General features: G+C 33.8%; 1 protein-coding gene across 1 annotated transcript; it reads right to left on the reverse strand.

Moving 5' to 3' along the window:
• Nucleotides 1–2730: 2730 nt before the first annotated feature.
• Nucleotides 2731–3777, reverse strand: LOC139526620 (uncharacterized). The gene has a single exon (XM_071321778.1). The coding sequence runs from the start codon at nucleotides 3775–3777 to the stop codon at nucleotides 2731–2733; it is 1047 nt and encodes a 348-aa protein (XP_071177879.1).
• Nucleotides 3778–9170: the final 5393 nt, after the last annotated feature.

A 9170-nucleotide genomic window follows, 5' to 3' on the forward strand; every position in this document is an offset into this window, starting at 1 on the left:
TCCATAGGAAACTCAAAATTATTTTTTGACAAATTTTAATGTCAAAATCCAATACAATATGAGTATTTGTGACAGCTGGGAACAGTATTTTTAACAATATAATATGGTCCTGGTGACAGTATAAATTTTCTTTATCAGTAATAAATGTTGGTAAAGCAAGTTAGATGCTTTAAAAGTGTACACCTTAATTCTAAATGGGTATTTTTTTTTCTCAATTTTGATGGGTCAGTTAAAATAGCTGGAAGTCATGGAAGTTTCTTATTTTACACATATAGTGCAACTAGGTTATATGATACCTGAATGTAAGCAAATTATATGTATGTGGAGTCCTTTGGGGCACTCTAGCCCCTCCTGTTTGATAATTTTGAAACGGATGAGATCCCCCACCTCTCAACCATAAACATTCATGTATGGGACTATATTACTAATTAAATGAAATACAGGGGGAGTCCCTGGGGTCACCCCATCACTCATGTTTGGGAACTTTGAAACAGTCGAGATCCCCACCCCTAAACCATATATATTCATGTATGGGACAATATAATAAATCAAATGAAATATAGGGGAGTCCCTGTGGGTCATCCCACCCCTCCTGTTTGAGAACTTGGAAACGGTCGAGATCCCCACCCCTAAACCATATATATTCATGTATGAGACAATATAACAAATCATATGAAATATAGGTGGAGTTCGTGGGGCCACTCTACCCCTTCCTGTTTGAGAATTTGAAAACGGTTGAGATCCCTTCCATAAACCATATATATTCATGTATTGGACAATATAACAAATCAAATGAATTATAGGGGGAGTCCCTAGGGTCACTACACCCTCATGTTTGAGAACTTGGAAACAGTCGAGATCCTCACCATGTAACCATATATACTCATGTTTGGGACTAAATAACAAATAAAATAAAATATAGGGGATGTCCCTGCGGTCACACTACCCCTCCTGTTGTTTGAGAACTTGGAAGCAGTCGAGATCCTAATCTTAAATTAAACCATATATTTTCATGTATGGGACCAAGAACAAATCAGATGAAATATAGGGAGAGTCCTAAGGGTCACCCTACCCAATCCTGTTTGATAACTTGGAAACAGATGAGATCCCCACCCTAAACCATATATATTCATTGGACAATATAACATATCAAATGAAATATAGAGGAAGTCACTGGGGTCCCCCACCCCTAAACCATATATATTCATGTATGGGACAAAAAAAAATCAAATGAAAAATAGGGGTAGTCCCTGGGGTCACTCACACCCTCATATTGCAATGCAATCACTTTCCTGCGACTTCACAACATGATTAATAATAAATATAAATAAGATATCCACTAATAGTGACATGTCTTTTGTTGTTGCGAATGATTACTATTTACAGCCAATTAACAGCCAAAACAAAAATGTTGGGCCATAACCCTTGCATGTGTTGATTTTAAAATTAGCTTGCAAGGCCCTCATGGGTGAAGTCAATGTCATTAAAAACCACCCCTATTCAATAGTTATGTTAGTATTGCTATAAAACTTTAAATAATTAGAAAAAGCATGAACAAAAATAAAAACATAAGTAAAGGAAAAAATCATTACATACAAATGTACAAGAGTAGCTTTGAGTGTTGACAAATATTTGTTAACATAATTGTTCATGCTTCAGTGATTCCCTATATAATCAACCAAATTTTCCCCACGAAAGGGGTCCCCCCCTGGATTCCAGATGTATTTTAAGATACATATGAATTCCAAATGAGGTTTATTATAGAAATCCATCTAAGTAACTTCATGTTTTGAATGCATATGATACCAGTTTTATATTCTATCTTGTACTTTAAAGTTCACTTTGATATGAAATAAGGAGATGTTGAATGATTGCCAATGAGAAAACTATTCAGTAGATATCAAAGGATATGGATGTAAGCAATTTTAGGTACTATAAATTCAGAAATTATTGCGTGCATTTATTATTGCGATTTTGTCTTTTTGGACTTAAATGCGATTTAAATTTTTGCGATATTGAGAATGATCCTGTTTAATTTAAATTTAAAACATCAAATTGAGAGTTTAAATTATTGCGATTATAATGCTGTTGTATTTTCCATATTATTTTCTGAATTTACAGTAACTGTATGCTTTTTATCAATGAACAAAACCCATACCATACAGAAAACTACAAAAGGCTCAACAATGGCGTGAAATAATTCAAAAGAGAAAACATAGGAAAAACAAATATAACATTCAACAACCAATGAAAATCATTGAAATACAGGCTCCTGACATGGGAAACTACATTTTGTACTATGATCTAAACTGCTACTGATAGCTAGTTCAAAGTCAACAACTGATAAAATAATCATGCTTTTTTCAGACTAACATCCAGTTGTTGGGTTGATGTTTCATTATCATTTACCTCACCTTTTATCTCAATTTTGATCACAGTATTTCATCATCAAGCTTTAGTAAGAGGCAATTTTTAGAGGTAAAAAAAAACCCTCATTGTATTTTGTTCCTAATGCAACTGTTATATTTAAAAGGATGGGATATTTACTGAATATAATATAAGTAATAATGTGAAAGTAGGACTTTTACAGAACAAAATTATATTTCTCCAATAAATGAAAAAAATGATTATATACTCTGTAAATCTATTTTGCTATTTATATCAACCGTAACAAACCATAACTTTAAATTGATAAATGATAGCATTATTCAAAAAAGATTTTGTATTTCATTAACATCCTGATACTGTTACTTCATATATCTTTGCATTCTTTGTATCACCTGCTGATATACTACATCCTATGTTTAGTTGTCCTGTTGGAGAGAACGCAAGAGACGTTGGGAACATTATGTTTATGTCACTTGTTTTATAACATGTCATCAGCAAGCCAGCATTGTTCAGGATATGGAGTGTATGAGTGTTCATATCAGTTACAATAACATTGTCTCTAGGTGTTCTCACTATGTCTCCTGGTATGAATGGTATGGCTTTGTTGATCTCTTTGTCTCCTGCATAGATATAGATGATATCACCTCCCTGTCCTAACACTATTACTCTATATCTGCCTTTACTTACTCCATCTACCACATGAATATTCCCATTCCTGGTACAGGTTATTCTCCTGGGATTGGTAAATATAGGTTGTTTATGTTGATCATGTTCATACACTCTCTCATGGGCTCCATTCTGATTCATTAGTATAACTAATTTTCTGTCTTTATTACCACCTGCCACTAGAACTTTATTGTCACTGTTGATATAGACTGCTGTAGAATTGAATGGTGACACATTATATAAGGAGTCTGTTAGTGTACCTGTATTACTACTGATCTGTTTCAGTCTTGATTCCCCTGTAGATATAAGTAGATTACTTGATTGTGTAACAGCCATACCATAGACCGGGATATTAAAGTTGGATAGTATGTTCAGTTTGGTTCTTTCAGGTTTTACTCTCTGTATTACTTTATCTCTGCTATAACTTATCCACAGTGAATCATCATGGCAATAAGACATACAATATACTGCAGTTAGTTCAGTCTGATATTGTTTACTGATGTTTAGTTCTACAACAGTTGGTTGTCCCACATCTTTTATGTTAACTACCTGATGATCCTTGGCATTTTGGAATTGTGGATGTACTTTTTCTTTGCAAGGATTACACAGTAATTTACTACAGTCAATACACTTCCACTTGATTGGTCGGTCATTATCACATATTCCACATTTAGCTGGGGCTTGACTTCTTATAACATGTATAACAGACTGAGAGAATGCCATTTTAGATTAGCAATATTTATGATATTTTTTCTTCCTGGTTTGTAACTATAAATAATACTGCTATGGTATTTTATATGATTTGGTTGCTCATTGGAGACTATTATCAATGATTTTGGAATGTCAAGGTTTTTAAATACCCTTCTGTAGGTATGATTTGTAAAAACACATAAATTAAATTCATCAGATAGATAATAACCTGACAACGAAGCTAAAAATAGTTTTAGTTGATTTAACAATGTTTAAAGTATTTAGTATTCTGGGGTACTTTATAATTCATAATTTATTGAAGAAAAAATTAATTAAGAATGTATTCAATAAACAAGAATTGATGGAACTATATATATATAACTTAGTATAATGTAGTTAGATGTTTTATAAGTTTCATTAGGTATATTATGCAGTGAATTTACACTGTTATATATAAAATATCATATGCATGTGTAGGCCCATAATACTGGGGACAGAATTAATAGAAGTGATGATCATGCAAACCCTTCTTTCACTATCTAGAATAGACATAGAAATTGTGTTGTACAATATATATAGAAAAATACATGTTCACAGTTACTGTGTACGTATTTTATATTTAATGAATATGGAGGTCCTAGCTATATAAGAATGCCTGTTCTCTTTGTACTACAAATCGATATCATTTAATTGAATTATAAAAACTATAATCTACTCCACCTGAACATACAGTACACTATGTCAATAGCAATTGTTAGAACATACATTAGCTGCACTATGCCTGTAGATAAAAGCCACAGATCATCAACGATATAGTCCCATTTTGATAGATGGGCAGGAATTCGCTAACGAAATTTTTGGGTAAATAGTGTTTATCCAATAAAAAAATAAAGAAATCATGCAAATATGGAGAATAAACAATGTTTAAATATTAAAGTGGGTTAATCTGTATTGCCACATGCAAAAAATATGGATCCAATTAAAAAAATCAACAAGAAATCAGCACTTGTTATGTGCCGGCAGTGGAAAACTGTAGACTAAAAATGTGACATTTCTGCAGTAACAAAACCCCAAGTCATATTTAGAATATGTCTGAAAAATTGTTCTACTGTAATAGTTGAAAATCTACTGCAAAATGATCGGTCTATCGATTAGAAACCCCATTTTGTACAGAATCCGATTATTGCTGCAAATAAAATACGTTTGAAAATGGACAAGTGCATGTAACCTTTCCGTCAACAAATGTTACATGCACCTCTTCATCAGCTTATTAGCTTTGGAAACAATTTACTGGTTCAGCATTTCAAGTTTTGAAAGGTGTCAACAATAGGTACAATTTGGATTTTATAATTTTCATCAATCAACTGAAGTTTGAGAAATATAGAAGGTAAGAAAATTTATTTCATTTTCGTGTCAATACTGCCCAATAATACTCATCTTATTATAACAGTTGTATATTTTTAGGCAGTTAATCTGCCTTATGCGAGCACCCTAGATTTGTGTTCTACCCAATAAATGCTGAAATACGTGCTATTGTTATTATCTAGCTGAATAGTATGTTTTTTATAACTAATTGAACAGTTTTTTCATACTTTTAATCCTGGATTACAAAAAATATGACCAGAAAAACCTTAAATGATCGTCGATTTATCCAAAAGTTTTGAAGTTGCACGTAGGAAGTAGAGCACATTAGGCTGAGATGTCAAGGAACAAATGAATGAAATATTTAATCGACGAAAATTTCTAAAGACAGGTAGTTTAGATTTCCCAAATGGCAAAAGTCGTAGGAATATTGTTTGTCATCAATACGTAGTCAATTACGTCAGTAGTCTATTAAAATTCATTCTGTTGGCGGCAATTTTAAATTAGAAGATAAAATTTGCGTATCTTTTCAATATGTAGACAGGGGTTCAAATTAGCGATGATCCGAGGTCCGCGACCTTCCACTTTTGCAGTCGGATTTTCGACTTAGTTACTAGCTACTAGTCCGGCGACTACAAGCATATTTCAGACGAATTGTGCACATCCTGTTACAAGCATGAAATTTGGCATAGACCTTCCTCAACTATTACTCTTTTATTTCAGATAGGGAGGCATTTGAAAAAAATGTCTCACTTCCGGTAAAATCCAAAATGGCGGACGTCATACTTAAATCAGCCCAATATCGAAGGCTAGCGTGTAAAAATGTGTTATTATCATGCTACTATCATAATATTTGGTACAGACCTTTGTTTTTTACTACTTTTGGATAAATTAAATAGATAAGATGTCTTCAGAAACCCCACTTTCGGTTAAAATCAAATATGGCTGACATTGTACTTAAATAAGTTCATTTTTTAGGGAGGGGAACTGAAATGTGTTTTAACGTATTGCTACTATCATTACATTGTGTATGAACCTTTCTTTGGTGTTTCTGATGGATACAATGCATAAGACATATGTCTTAAAAACCCTTTCTTCCGGGTATATCCAAAATGGCGGACAGAGAAATATCAATTTTTTATTCAAATTTTCATTTTTTTCAATATGTAAAGAAATGATTTTATTTTGTGCTGGTCATTAAACTTTTGGCTTAAAGTTATCCTCAAAACCACTTATTCTAGCATGTTGTAAATATTTAGATATAAAATTGACACTTCCGGTTCAAAATATGACGTAAATTTCAAAGATGAGTCCTCAATCTATTTCTTCGATTTAGAGTTTTGGATAGATTGATTAAAACAAAATAAAATCACTATAGTACTAAAAATTATTTAAAATCATTACTATTTGGCCAAGAATACATGTTTATTCACAGTCACCATGACATGCACACATCGCAGTGCACGGGATACCCGATTTTCCACATTAAAAATGACCGCGGAATCCTTTCTTACATCCACAATGTATAAGCTTTTGACAAAATGATGAGGCCTCAAAAAGAGTTTTTCAAAAGTTATCCTCTTTGTCCCCGCCTGGAGTGGGTAGCATAAGAGCCAATCCCAAGCTCGTCTCCCTAAACACCTACCTAAGTATATTGCATTATTTACATGCTGGAAAAGACTAGACCAAGTTGAGGGAATAGCCTCGAAAAGCCGTCCCTGTTGCGCAAATAGTTATTTTCTTGCTTCGTTAACCATGTTATACCCATCTGCTAAGTTTGTGCGATCTTACAGTAAAACCCCGGTGATTTAGTCTGATTAATCATCATTTTTTTTTTGTTAAAGTCACATCTTCAAATGCAATCAATGTCTCCCACATAGTCTTTTCCCCCCTTTCAAGCAAAGAGAGAACCATATCACAACAGGTAAAGACATGGATAACAATAAGTGTTTCAGATCACCCAGATCACTCATTGCCTAGTGCATTTGAAAGGCCATTGATAGATATTAATCCAAAGTCTTTTGCCCTCCCAAACACAACGTCTACCCCTATGTCACGGAATAGCGAAACAGTATTGACAACATCATCATTAACGACTGTTCGAATCATGACTCGTTTAAGTGCGTGTTTCACTGCATCAGACACAAGCACCATGATTTTAGTGTCTGCCTCTAAATGTGAACTTGGTGCTGAACTTGAAATACATTACGTGGTGGATAAGATAGAATATCCTGACCATTTGTTGCTATAACTACCATACGCATCCAAGACTTCATCCACTCGTATTTCAGTTTCAAGGTATTTTATTTAGGTAAGGACATAATACCCAATCAGCATACTCAGTAGGCCGCAATTCACAATCGGAGAGCTGATTTCCAACATTTACAAAGACTGTCGTATTGTTTCTCACATCTTAATAAATTCTGCAAAAACACATATTTTCTTGCCTTGTTAACCTAATCTGTTTCTTTTTTTTTTATCTTCCAACAAAACCACGTATCGTTTTCAATGACATTAAACATCAAATCCATATGGTGATGTTGGCTGGTCAATCATCATTCTAAATGCTATAGTCACATCTTCAAACTCCATTAATGTCACCAACGCAGTTCCTTTTCCAGCGAACGTGTTATCTTTTAATGCCTAGTGCATTTGAAAGGTCGTTGATTGATATATATCTTATACTTTTCCCCTTCTATATGCAAACCAAAGTTTGTCTGCCCTATGTCACGGAATAGCGAAACAGCAATGACATCAGTATCGACTGTTTGAGTCATGACTCAGTTAAGTCTATGTTTCACTGCATCAGACACATCTATCTTGATTCTAGTGGCAGTCTCTTCGTGTAAACATGGTGCTAAACTTGAAACATCATCAAGTGGTGGATAACACTAAACATCCTGAGCATTTGTTGCTTCAACTACCTTGTACTCAAAATTGTATTGAGCAAGCTCCTGTGAATGAAAACTTAAAAGTTCTTTCTTACTGTCGTCATCTCTCAGAAAACTTTCCCATCTTTGAGGATGTTTTTAATCCTAGGTTCGTCTGTGTATTCCCTTTCCCCTAAATGTTGCCCTTGCTTCTTTTAGCAGCTTTAAAACTACCAGTATTTCGCTATTCCGTAACAAAGGGGCAGACGAACTATTGATTGTATTTGGGGAGGCAAAAATCTTTGGATTAATATCTATCAATGGCCTTTCAAATGCACTAGGCAATGAGTGATCACACACTTTTATTTCTGACCAATACCTTATGACGGGTTGTGATACTGTTCTTTCTTTGCTTGAAAAGGAAAAAAAAGACTGCGTGGGAGACATTAATGGTATTTGAAGATGTGACTTTAACATAAAGAATGATGATTGATCAGCCTAAATCACCGGGGTTGTACTGTACAAACTTATCAGATCTAACATGATTAACGAACCAAGAAAGTCAATTTTTGCACAAAAGGGAAATTTCATTTTAAGTGAGGCTATTCCCACGACTTGTTCTAGTCTTTTCAAGCATGTAAAACGTGTAATATACTAATGCAGGTGTTTAGTGAGACGAGCTTTGGATTGAATCTTATGCTACCTAGTCTTGTCACTAATGGATTGCGAAGGGACAAAGAGGGTCCCTTTAAAAAAAAAACTCTTTCTGAGACCTCATCATTTTTTCAGAAGCTTGTACATTATGGATGTAAGAAAGGATGCCGCGGTTATTTTTAATGTGTAAAATCGGGTCTCCCGTGCACTGCCTTGTGTGCATGTGGTGGTGATTGTGAATAAGCATGTATTCTTGGCCAAATAGAAGTAGTTTTAAAAATTTTTAGTCCTATAGTGATTTTATTTTGTTTAAATCAATCTATCCAAAACTCTACATCGAAGAAATAGATTGAGGACTCATCTTTAAAATTTACGTCATATTTTTACTGGAAGTGTCAACTTTATATCTTAGCATTTACAACATGCTAGAATAAGTGGTTTTGGGGATAACTTAAAGCCAAAAGTTTAATGACCAGCACAAAATAAAATCATTTCTTTACATTTTGAAGAAAGTTGAAAATTTGAATAAAAAATTGATAT

This window comes from Mytilus edulis, chromosome 6 (assembly GCF_963676685.1).
Source record: "Mytilus edulis chromosome 6, xbMytEdul2.2, whole genome shotgun sequence".
Taxonomy (NCBI): domain Eukaryota; kingdom Metazoa; phylum Mollusca; class Bivalvia; order Mytilida; family Mytilidae; genus Mytilus; species Mytilus edulis.

What these genes read in the sequence shown, in the direction of transcription:
- LOC139526620 (XM_071321778.1), bottom strand. Translation starts at nt 3,777, where the DNA reads ATGGCATTCTCTCAGTCTGTTATACATGTTATAAGAAGTCAAGCCCCA.